The sequence below is a fragment of the Antechinus flavipes genome, chromosome 2 (assembly GCF_016432865.1).
Source record: "Antechinus flavipes isolate AdamAnt ecotype Samford, QLD, Australia chromosome 2, AdamAnt_v2, whole genome shotgun sequence".
NCBI classification, from domain to species: Eukaryota; Metazoa; Chordata; class Mammalia; order Dasyuromorphia; family Dasyuridae; genus Antechinus; species Antechinus flavipes.
Genome location: NC_067399.1, coordinates 132,729,352 through 132,741,491, shown reverse-complemented (window position 1 = coordinate 132,741,491; position 12,140 = coordinate 132,729,352). Strand labels below are relative to the sequence as shown.

Below are 12,140 nucleotides of genomic sequence, written 5' to 3'. Positions count from 1 at the left end.
TGCTCCCTGATTTAATTATGCCTTTCTCTTTTTTTCATAGTCAAGAAAAGTTAATAAAAGATGGTTCTTAAGTTCTAGTTAAATTTAAACTACAGACTGTAAATTTCCCTCTCCAACTTTTGGACCTCAGTGATAATTTCAAGTTAGCTTCAGTTATTTTTTTTCTTATTATTATTTTTGTCACTAAAATCACCTCCCTCCCTTACACTAAAATCATAAATCTGCCACTCTCCAGGAAAAGATTGATAAAAAAAAAAAAGGCCTAAGTAAAAAAGGCCTAACTTCCACAAAGTTTTATTCTTATGTTTCCTTAAAAAAAAGATGTTTCCTTTAAAAAAAAATTTTTTTTAGAGTGGCACCCCAAAATTCACTAAGATATTTCACATTTATTAAAAAAAAAACCAATCAAATCAGAATTTGGACATTAAAGTAAAAAAATTGTGTTTTAGTCACAAGTTTAGTGTCCAATTAGTTTATGATGCTATAAATTTCTATAGACCAGGAAAAAAGTACCTTCATCTTGGACAGAGAAACACAAAGAGAAAGTATATCTTTTTGAAAGCTTTGGAAGTTCTGTAGAAAAGTTCTTACTCTTTAAATCCTTTGTTCTTTGCCTAATCAAGTCACAGGGAGAAGCCAGTTTGGATTTATCAAGTTATAAAACAAACAATGTGAATAAATTCAATGCAACACAAATAAAACACTTAACACTTCAAAGTACCAATGTTTTGATTTGGGTTTTTTTTTGTTGTGGTTCTTTTTTGTCCCATAACCATTTCTTCTAGAGGAGCCCCTGGAATTAGCATTGATTGTCCAGATCCCATGATCCTACATGACAATTAGCCAAGATATCTCTTAAATAGAACTTAGTTCATTCATTTAGAATTCATTCTTCCAGAACTGGTGGTGCAGTGTTGGGAGACTTTTTAGATAGAAAGTATGGGACCGTATTGTTGTTCATTCATTTCAGTTATATCTAATTCTTCGTAAACCTATTTGGGGGTTTTGTTGGCAAAGATATTGAAGTGAGTTAACATTTCTTTCTCCACCTCATTTTACAGAGGAGGAAACTGAGGAATACAGGGTGAAGTAACTTATCCAGTTACAGAGCTAGCAAGTATGAGAAACCAGATTTGAATTCAGGAAGATTAAGTCTTCCTGAGTCCAGGCTCAATACAATATCCACTGTACCTTCCAGCTTCTTGCAACCTGCTTTAGTAATAGCTGTTTTCTACATGATAATTATAGTCCAATCATTCATTGGAGGAATCACCTTTTTTTGTCACCATGATTGTTAGCTGTCAAAATTAAGAGGCAGAACTATATCAAACTAATGAGTTTATTGATTATCACATGCAGTAGCATAAATATATGCATAATAGATGATGTGCAAGAGACCTCAAATTTCCCCTACATTGCCTCAATTTTTGTATCCCTGATCAAACAACTCTGGTTTCTTTCTTTTTTTTTTTTTTAACCAAATACTGTTCTCCAGCTGAAATAATATTGATACAAATCCTCTTTCTAATCTTGAAGATGGTCTCTTTTCAAGAACATCCAGGGATTACCTGTCATGCAATTCTGCATTTTATCACTAACTCTATTAAATCTCTGTTCTGCTTTATAATTTTGTGGGTCAGCATTAATTATATTTTCTTATTTCCACAATCTGTTATATTCATACAAAATTTAATGCTTTCACATTTTTCTTGGGTTATTGCTGAATGCTGCCAACACAGAGATGTAGGTATTGATTCTCTAATCATTTCTCAGGGTAATCTGGGAAAAAGAACCAAGTCAGTGGAGTCAGATCAGAACGAAGGCTTCTAAGTAATTTTAGAGAGAAAGGCAAAATCCTCGTGAATCCTACCTACAACATACACCTAACAAGCTATTTGGTCTCCTCTAAACTTGTGGGACTATAGAACTCTAGGTTTGCACATGGAAATCTCAAGACAATCTAAAAATGGGGAAAAAATTTTTTTCGGAGATAAATCAGCAAAAACACAGATGATTTGTATAATTTCATGAGTTTAGCTACACCCAAATCATTGCCAATTACAAATGGAAGTTACAGAAGTTAGGATATGTCAGCAATTTTTGAGGGGATAATTGAGTGAAATTACCAACCCAGAAAACATTTTCCAGAATAGATGTCATAGAGTTCATTAGACAGATTACTATTCTCCCCTGCCACAGTATTTCTCAAATTTTTTTGGCATTATTCCTTTCTTGCTAGTTCTAAGCTGTTATTTCATAAATTATAGACCGTACTGCAGAACATACATGAGAGAAAGACAGCTTGATTATTTGTTTCTTGTTATATTCTTGCTATCAGACAAATAATTTTTTGGCCTTCAGCTTCATCAACTATAAAATGAAGGTAGTGGATTAGATGGCTATTAATATCCCTTCCAGCCCCAGACAGATTTAGTCTATATCTTCTACTATCTCTAAAGTTGTCCTTCACTGATGCATTGTTGGTGGAGTTGTGAACGAATCCAACCATTCTGGAGAGCAATCTGGAATTATGCCCAAAAAGTTATCAAACTGTGCATACCTCTGATCCAGCAGTGCTACTACTGGGCTTATACCCCAAAGAGATACTAAAGAAGGGAAAGGGACCTGTATGTGTCAAAATATTTGTGACAGCCCTGTTTGTAGTGGCTAGAAACTGGAAAATGAATGGATGCCCATCAATTGGAGAATGGCTGAATAAATTGTGGTATATGAATGTTATGGAATATTATTGTTCTGTAAGAAATGACCAGCAGGATGAATACAGAGAGGCTTGGAGAGACTTACATGAATTGATGCTGAGTGAAATGAGCAGAACCAGGAGATCATTATATACTTCAACAACGATACTGTATGAAGATATATTCTGATAGAAGTGGATTTCTTTGACAAAGAGACCTAACTCAGTTTCAACTGATCACTGATGGACAGAAACAGCTACACCCAAAGAAAGAACCAATGGGTTCTGGGAAATGAATGTAAACTATTTGCATTTTTAATTTTCTTTCTGGGTTATTTCTACTTTCCGAATCCAATTCTTCTTGTGCAACAAGAGAACTGTTCGGTTCTGCACACATGTATTGTATCTAGGATATACTGCGACATATTTAACATATATAGGACTGTTTGCCATCTAGGGGAGGGGGTGGAGGGAGAGAGGGGAAAAATCAGAACAGAAGTGAGTGCAAGGGATAATGTTGCAAAAAATTACCCTGGGATGGGTTCTGTCAATAAAAAGTTATTATAAAAAATAAATAAATAAAGTTGTCCTTGTACCACAGAAAATGAAAGGAATAAGTGGCCAAAGGAATTGTGAACTCTGCTGGTCTATGTTCAGAAACACAAATGTGTAAGAAAGTATAAGCCTATGTGAGAGGCCAACATTAAGTGCTGGGGATTTATTGCACTATTATGTGTCAAATTGTCCCATGCACTTTACAAAGGTAAGTATTACAAATGAAATCCAGTCTTCTGAGCTCTAGTTGTTTGAGTTCTCTGGAGCTAAAGAAGAAATATTGAATATTGAATTATCAATATATAGGCAATTTTGAGAATTAACTCTCAGCCTATGAAGAACTATGATAGCGATACCTGGGGTCATTGAATTGCTTACCCCTAACCTCAATAGAATCTAAGTACAATCAATTCTTTACAAAAATGTCAAATTCTGGACAGACTGATCGATAATTTCACAAAAACTCTTATTACACTCTTATTACAAAGTTGTTGAAAGTGGTGGTGATGAAAACTGCATCACCATGCAATTTGATGACATATCTCTACCTGGCCAGGCTGATCATATAAGATATAATCCATCATTAGCTATACTTGAGGACTTTCTAACTTGAAAAGAAAACTTAGATTCCATTGGAATTGACTTTAAGAACCCAGGGCCTTCCCAATATTTCTCCTTTCTAGGGTACCAATTCTTTTACCAAAGCCCTCTTTGATATCATCATCATATGCAGATTGAGGAAAAAGAAAATTGACAAATGATGAAGACTGTGGGAAAACAGGCACATTATTGCACTGTTGGTTAAACTGTGAGTTGGTATAGCCACTCTGGAAAGAACTTGGAACTAACCTGAAAAGACACCAAAATATATATGCTTTTTAAAAATTCAGTGAAGTGACTATTAGAAATATACCTCAAAAATATCAAAAGAAAAAAGGAAAAGGATGTTTATAGCATCTGTTTCTACAGTATCTAAAAACAAGAAACTAAGGAGGGAGGGAGGGTGCCCATTTACTGGGAAAAGAACAAAGTATGGTCTATGAATGCAATGGAATACTATTGTGCCATAAGGAAGGATGAAATAGATAATTTCAGAGGAAAATGAAAAGACCTATATATGAGGTGCGATGAACCAAGAGAACAATTTATACTCTAATAAGATGATAAAGATAAATAATTTTGAAAGGCATCAGTACTTGATTAATGTGCTGATCGACACAAATGATTCTGGAGATCATAAGATGAAGTTCATTAGATAGAGGTGATAGATTCAGAATGTATAGACAAATATTTTTCATCATAGTCAATGATGGAATTTGCTTTATTTGATAATATTTATTTGTTACAAGGGCTTTCTTTCTGTTTTATTTATAGGAGGGTGAAGGGAAAGAAGGAGTAGGAAGAGATTTTAAAATGTTCATTAATAATTTTTTAAAATATGCTCAATGGCAATTACAATGACAGCTGAGTAAAGATGACTATGAAAGAAAGAGGCACAAATGTAAGTCAGGACAAAGGTAGGGTAAATGACAGTTTGGATAAAGATTTGATGTAATACTGACTCACAGACCTGAAGTAGAATCACTAATTTGATCTGCATAAAATACAGGGATTTCAAATCAGAGATAATTTCTTTATACAAAATGATATCACAAAACCATAATTAGAATTGGAAGATAGGTACTTCAGAAATTATCTAATCCAACCCCTTTGTTTTACATGTGAGGAAAATAAAGCCTAGAAAATTTAAGTGACTTGTCCACAATTGCATATGCAGTTTGCTGTGCTTTGAACTGAGTTCCTCAAGTTCCAGAGAAGGATTCTTTCTCCTATATCACACTGCTTCTTCTCTACTACAAAGGGAGAATATAAGGATTTCTAATTAAATCTTTACTCATTTCATTTTCCAAAAAAGAAGTGCTATGAAATTGAATTTAGTTTTCAATATCATGTTTGTTTGTTTCCTGAGGCAATTGGAGTTAAGTGACTTGCCCAAGGTCACATGGCCAGGAAGTGTTAAGTGTCTGAGACCAGATGTGAACTCAGGTTGTCCTGACTTCAGGGCTGGTGCTCTATCTACTGTACTACCTACCTGCCCCATTGAATATCATGTTTTAGAAAAGTCTATTGAGGTCAATGGTGATGGGGAAAGAAAAGACTTACTTGGGAAACAATCTCTGTCTTCAAATAATTGTCAAGTAGAAGAACAATTGGATTTATTCTATAAACTTTCCCATTATCCCGCCTCCCCCGCCTCAAAAACCAGGAGCAAAGTAAGTGGAAATTGCAAAGCCATAGATTTAGAGATGGAAGATCTAATAATTATAGTTATCTAGAAGTGGAATGTGTTGCCTCAGAATATTAGTGAGTGCCCCTCAGTGGAAGTCATTTAGATTGAGGCTGAGTGACTACAAATTAATTTGTTATTGAAAGAAATTCCTCTTCACATATAGGCGGGATTAGTTGGTCTATGAAGTCACTTTCATCTGAGGTTCTATGATTCTCTATTCTCTGAGTGCTATATACTCTGTGAGCATGATGCTTATTGTTACTTCAATCATTTCAACAAAATTATTATTGAGTTCTACTATGTGCAAGGAAGGACACAATTATATTTTAAAATTCTTTTAGAACTGATATCACCATTTGTAAATACAAATATAGAAAGTTAAACCAGATAGAAGACAGAGGAATGGAATTTTTAAGTGCATTTTTAATGAGGTTATTCTAGCATATGACATTGACCTTTAAGGTTTTCCACATTCTATCACTTCTTAGCCTCTACTTACCCAGCAGAACATTTTCTATATCCATTGCCATGGTAACCACAGTTGCCAAATCTATCACCTTTAGAGTTTACTTCAATAAAGCAATCCTCTGAAGCAGCTTTTGCTTCTGAAATGCAAGAAACAAGTAGTGTTAACCAAGAAATAAGTTTTCCCTGGAATTTCTCTAGTGCCTCAGTTCCTCATTTTCTAACTGCCTATCAAATGTGTCTTATACCTTATTATCAAAATTCAAACTCAATACCTCATAAATTGAATTAATACTCCCAAAATATAATGCCTTCTAGAAAAATAAATGTTTCTTGAGGGGAGAAATAGTCTGACTTTTGCATTTACATTCTTAGTGCTTAGCAGAATACCTGATGCATAACAGTAGCTTAATGCTTATGGACTAAAAAACAAAATAGAATTTTACATCTAGTGATGGCATCACTATATTCCTTCCTTTTGAAATCCTTCCTTTTCTTCATAGCCAACTGAAAGTTCTTTTTCTTCTCCATGAAAACTTTCCTGATCCCTCCAGCTTACAATGATCTTCCCCCCGCCAAAAAAAATTTAAAGCATTTTATCCATATTCCATTGTAGCTTTGTATCATATTCGTGTATAAGTTTATTCTTATCATACTGTCAACTCTGTTAAATATTGTTACTCAATTGTTTTTCAGTCACATACAAATCTTCATGACCCCATTTGGGGTTTTCCTGGTAAAGGTACTGGAGTAATGTGCCATTTTATTCTCCAACTCATTTTATAGATGAGGAAACAAAGGCAAATAGGGTTAAGTGACTTGCCAGGGTCACAAGTCTAGTAAGAATCTGATCCTAAGTTTGAACTCATGAAAATGAGGCTACTCTCTATAAGTATATGGTCTATCATTTTCCATTGTTATATCTACAGAGATTATCATAGTACTTTGCATACAGACATTTAACAAATGGTTGTTGGACTGAATTAAACTTGCCTGACCATCTTATCATCAGCTATTTTCCAAAGGCCTCAAAACACACTTACTTTGTGCTTCTCTTATCCCCTTATAAATCACTTTGCATGATATTTATTTGAGCTGTCTGATTTCGTCTACAAAATGTGTGCATCATGAGCATAAGGGTTAGCATTTTATTTCATCTTTTGTTATTTCCCTAATGGATTCTGCATAAATGTGAATAAACATGGGGGTAAAAGAAAGACATGAGCTTGTAAACATAGGTGCCTGAAAAAATGGTGGTAAACTAAAAAGGGATTATTTAGAATAGCAGTGAATTTGGGAGGAAAAATAAATGAGTAATTTTGAATATGATGAGTTTGAGATGATGATGGACTGGACAAAAAAAAAAATTAAATATAAAGATACGGGTTTTATTGAAATAAAGATATGGACTTTGTTGTTTGGACATTTTAAGTGTGTCTGACTCTCTGTGATCCCAATTGGGATTTTCTTAGCAAAAGCATTATAGTAATTTGTCAGTTCTTTCTCCAGCTCATTTTACAGATGAGAAAACTGTGACTTGTGCAGGGTTATACAGATAATGGCTGAACTCAGATTTGAACTCGAAAGATAAGTCTTCCTCACTTCAGGCCCAATATTCTACACAGTGTACTACTTAACTGCTCAGATATGGGAGTCACTTACATAATTGATTATTAAACTCATGACAACCAATGGGATTGCAAGATGTTGACATTTAAAGAAAAGGATTTTATAGGTTATAGAATTACAGCTCTAAAACAGGAAGAGTCCTCAAAGATTATCATCAACCCAATCCTCTTATCTGACAGAAAGAAAATGAATCCCATGAAATGAAGGTTCCAAAAACAGTAAAAATAAGAGGCAGAATTTGAACATAGGTCCTTTCATTCCAGAGTGAATGCTCTTTTCACTGTAACACAAGGTTTTTAGCATGAAACTTATTATTTCCCCTTACCTGATTTCTGATCTATTTGTCTTTTTATTTTTTAAACTATCCATTCCACTCAAACTTCTGTGTTGAAAATCTTGGTGTTATCTTTGACTCTGAGGACTTATCTGTGATCAGATAGCTCAACTGAATGGCTCCTAACTAGCGAATATAGGATTCTTGTTGGACCATGGAGTAATTACAAGATTAAGAATATGTGTGTGTGTGTGTGTGTGTGTGTGTGTGTATAATCTATATACAAGCACACTGAACTTCTGTAAAGTGAGTAAATAATGCCTCACACATATATGTATCTTTCATTTTCAAATTTCTGTTGATACTGCTATAATCAGCTTATTTTAAATGATTACTAAATTCATGAGTCAATCAATGGATGCTAATAATCATGCTGAAGTCTAAACAGATTCTAAAGAGACCACCTCATATTCAAGAAAAATGAAAAGGACTAGTTTAAATATTAAGATTCTATTATCCAAAAAGGCAACACTACCTGTCTAACAGGTTGCTAAACTACGTGCCATTTGCATGAAGTATATAAGAGGAATTATTTCTTTAGGTTTACACCTTGCAATTTGGTCTTTGATAGAGAGACCTGTGAATTCCTTGCTATAGGCAATTCCAAACGAGGAAACCCTTCTGTCAATGAAGACTAGAAACTACTCTGAAACTTAGAATCTTAGATCAGTGGTTCTTAACTTTTCCACATAATAGACAACTCTAGCAGTCTGGTGAGTCCTATGGACTCTTTAGAATTCAGAAATGCTTAAAAACAAAATAATAACAAAGGAAATCAAACATATTTAAAGAAAGCTGTGATTGCAGTGTTTCTACGGGGCTTATACCCCAAAGAGATACTAAAGAAGGGAAAGGGACCTGTATGTGCCAAAATGTTTGTGGCAGCCCTGTTTGTAGTGGCTAGAAGCTGGAAAATGAATGTATGCCCATCAATTGGAAAATGGTTGGGTAAATTGTGGTATATGAATGTTTTTTTTTTGTTTGTTTGTTTTGTTTTTTTTTAATTTAATGATTACTTTATATTGACAACATTATCCCTTGCACTCGTTTCTTTTCCGATTTTTTTTTCCCTCCCTCCCTCCACCCACTCCCCTAGATGGCAAGCAGTCCTTTATATGTTGGATATGTTGCAGTATATCCTAGATACAATATATGTTTGCAGAACCAAACAGTTCTCTTGTTGCATAGGGAGAATTGGATTCAGAAGGTATAAATAACCCGGGAAGAAAAACAAAAATGCAGATAGTTCACATTCGTTTCCCAGTGTTCGTTCTTTGGGTGTAGCTGCTTTTGTCCGTTATTTATCAATTGAAACTTAGTTAGGTCTCTTTGTCAAAGAGATCCATTTCCATCAAAATATGTCCTCATACAATATCGTTGTCGAAGTGTATAATGATCTCCTGGTTCTGCTCATTTCACTTAGCAAGTTCATGTAAGTCTTGCCAGTCCTCTCTGTATTCATCCTGCTGGTCATTTCTTACAGAACAATAATATTCCATAACATTCATCTGTATTCATCCTGCTGGTCATTTCTTACAGAACAATAATATTCCATAACATTCTTAGTGGTATATGAATGTTATGGAATATTATTGTTCTGTAAGAAATGACCAGCAGGATGAATACAGAGGACTGGCGAGACTTCATGTAACTGATGCTGAATGAAATGAGCAGGACCAGGAGATCATTATATACCTCAACAATGTTACTGTATGAAGATGTATTCTGATGGAAGTGGATCTCTTTGATAAAGAGAGCTAATTCAGTTTCAATTGATCAAGGATGGACAGAAGTAGCTACACCCAAAGAAAGAACACTGGGAAATGAATATAAACTGCTTGCATTTTTGTTTTTCTTCCCAGATTATTTATACCTTCTGAATCCAATTCTCCCTGTGCCACAAGAGAACTGTTCGGTTCTGCACACATATATTGTATCTAGGATATACTGTAACCTATTTAACATATAAAGGACTGCTTGCCATCTGGGGGAAGGGGTGGAGGGAGGGAGGGGAAAAATCGGAACAGAAGTGAGTGCAAGGGCCAGGAGATCATTATATACAATACTATATGATGACCAATTCTGATGGACCTGGCCATCTTCAGCAATGAACCAAATCAGTTCCAATGGAGCAGTAATGAACTGAACCAGCTACACCCAGCGAAAGAACTCTGGGAGATGACTAAGAACCATTACACTGAATTCCCAATCCCTGTATTTTTGCACACCTGCATTTTTGAGTTCCTTCACAGGCTAATTGTACAATATTTCAGAGCCTGATTCTTTTTGTACAGCAAAATAATGGTTATATATATATATAAAAAGAAGTGAGTGCAAGGGATAATGCTGTAAAAAATTACCCTGGCATGGGTTCTGTCAATAAAAGGTTATTTTAAAACATTAAAAAAAAAAAAAAAGAAAGAAAGTTGTGATTTTCTTTCCTCATCCAAATTCACAAAAAAACCCTGAAATCTATCCATCAATGCCAGGTTAAGGTCCCTTGTTTTAGAGTTGAATAGGGGAATGAAAGGTTAAGTTAAAGGTACAAACACAATCTGAGGGAAGACTTTAATCCAACTCTTCCTGACACCAAAACTTACTCTTTATACATGGCTTGTCTTACAAATCCCATCTTTTTAAATAAAAATAAACATTACATTACTACATAAAATACCTTATTAAAAGGAATATCAAGACAGGATGTTTAGTGAGTTCCAAAAGGATAATAAGCATTTTTTGACTACTATAAACTACAAACTAGGTACACATTTTCATACAGAAAATAGGTAGTTAAACATTTGATGATAATACTTCAATAAAAGAATTGCCTACGCACAAGCAAATGAAAGAAATATGCATCTTCAATGCTATAGAAATTTAAGAAAATTAAAATTAGAACTATTTTAGTTTGACAAATTAAACACATCTTAAAAATTATATCACTCAAAATATTTTCTATTTAAATCTTACTTGAGCCAAAGATGACTTGACACTGAGCATCATAAAACTGACACATGCCACTGTAACAATAGGCTTTATTGTTCTGGCATCGGTGTCCATTTTGAACATAAACATCTAGCTGACAGAACTGAGATGAGCCATTACAATACTCTGGGAGATCACACTCATTGGCACTCTGCCGACATAGAGTACCTCCTGGAAGGAACTGGAAAAACAAAATTCAAATCAAACAGTTAGTACTGGCTCAATTTTAATAAGTAAATCAAAGTTAGACACATGCAAAAACTCCACAAAAGTCATTCCATTATGACAAAAAAGATCTATTATGTTGGAAAGAGTCTGTGTATAGTCCTGGTGGCAGACTGAAATTACTTACCAAAGATCATCCTAACCCAGAATATAAAAGTTATCAACCAATATTCTGGAAACTAAGTGATAAATTATCATATCATGGAAACTCAATAAATTAAAAAGCTATATAAAATCTCCATTCATCTCTGCAATAAAAGTGGCAAAAAGGGGCCTGAAGGCAATTAGAATCAAAATTTTAAAGTACTCAATAAATGTTTGTTGAATGATTGATCAAATATACAAGGACATTTGCTATGGCAGAATTTCCCTCAATGCCACAAATATACAACACATTAAAACCCAATAAAGCTTTCCTTGTTAATCATACAACAAAATAAGTACCTTTTTTACTAGAGATTTCAGAAGGCAAAAGATTAATATTTTTATTTTTCAAACAAGAAAGCTTTCTTACCCGACAGTTTTTACAACAGTCACCATATGCACATTCAGCACCTGATTTGAGCTTACAAGTACTTGATTCACAGCAAGGGTCCAATTCACATTCCTGTTAGATGATATAAATTGGCTGTCAGAAAAGGCTTTAAAGCCATATAAATGATAGGATATCAGGAGTGCTAAACAGAAAGAATTTCACACATTAAGAAATGATCCAGCCTAAATATATGTTACTCCTATTTCCCAAAAATGGTTGCAATGATAAAAGGAAAGGGCAACTTGATACAAAAAAGAAAAGGAACACACACACACAGACACACAGACACACACACACACACACACACACACACACACACGTAAGAGCATTACAATTCTCAAATTGAACAGGTACATGTTCATCATCACAATCCCCACACTCAGAACAGCCCCCAACTGCCTACTACCAAAAAGCTATCCAACTT

At 34.4% G+C, this 12,140-nt stretch overlaps 1 protein-coding gene across 1 annotated transcript in view; it reads right to left on the bottom strand.

The window, feature by feature from the left end:
• The window catches only part of ADAM9 (ADAM metallopeptidase domain 9), a 95,287-nt gene that overhangs the window by 32,231 nt on the left and 50,916 nt on the right, over positions 1–12,140 (bottom strand). The window contains exons 13-15 of the mRNA XM_051975555.1: positions 11,696–11,788; positions 10,942–11,137; positions 6,043–6,148 (exon numbers count right to left, since the gene is read on the bottom strand). Of these exons, the coding sequence (XP_051831515.1) occupies positions 6,043–6,148; positions 10,942–11,137; positions 11,696–11,788 (395 nt within the window). The remainder of the gene's footprint in view (positions 1–6,042; positions 6,149–10,941; positions 11,138–11,695; positions 11,789–12,140) is intronic.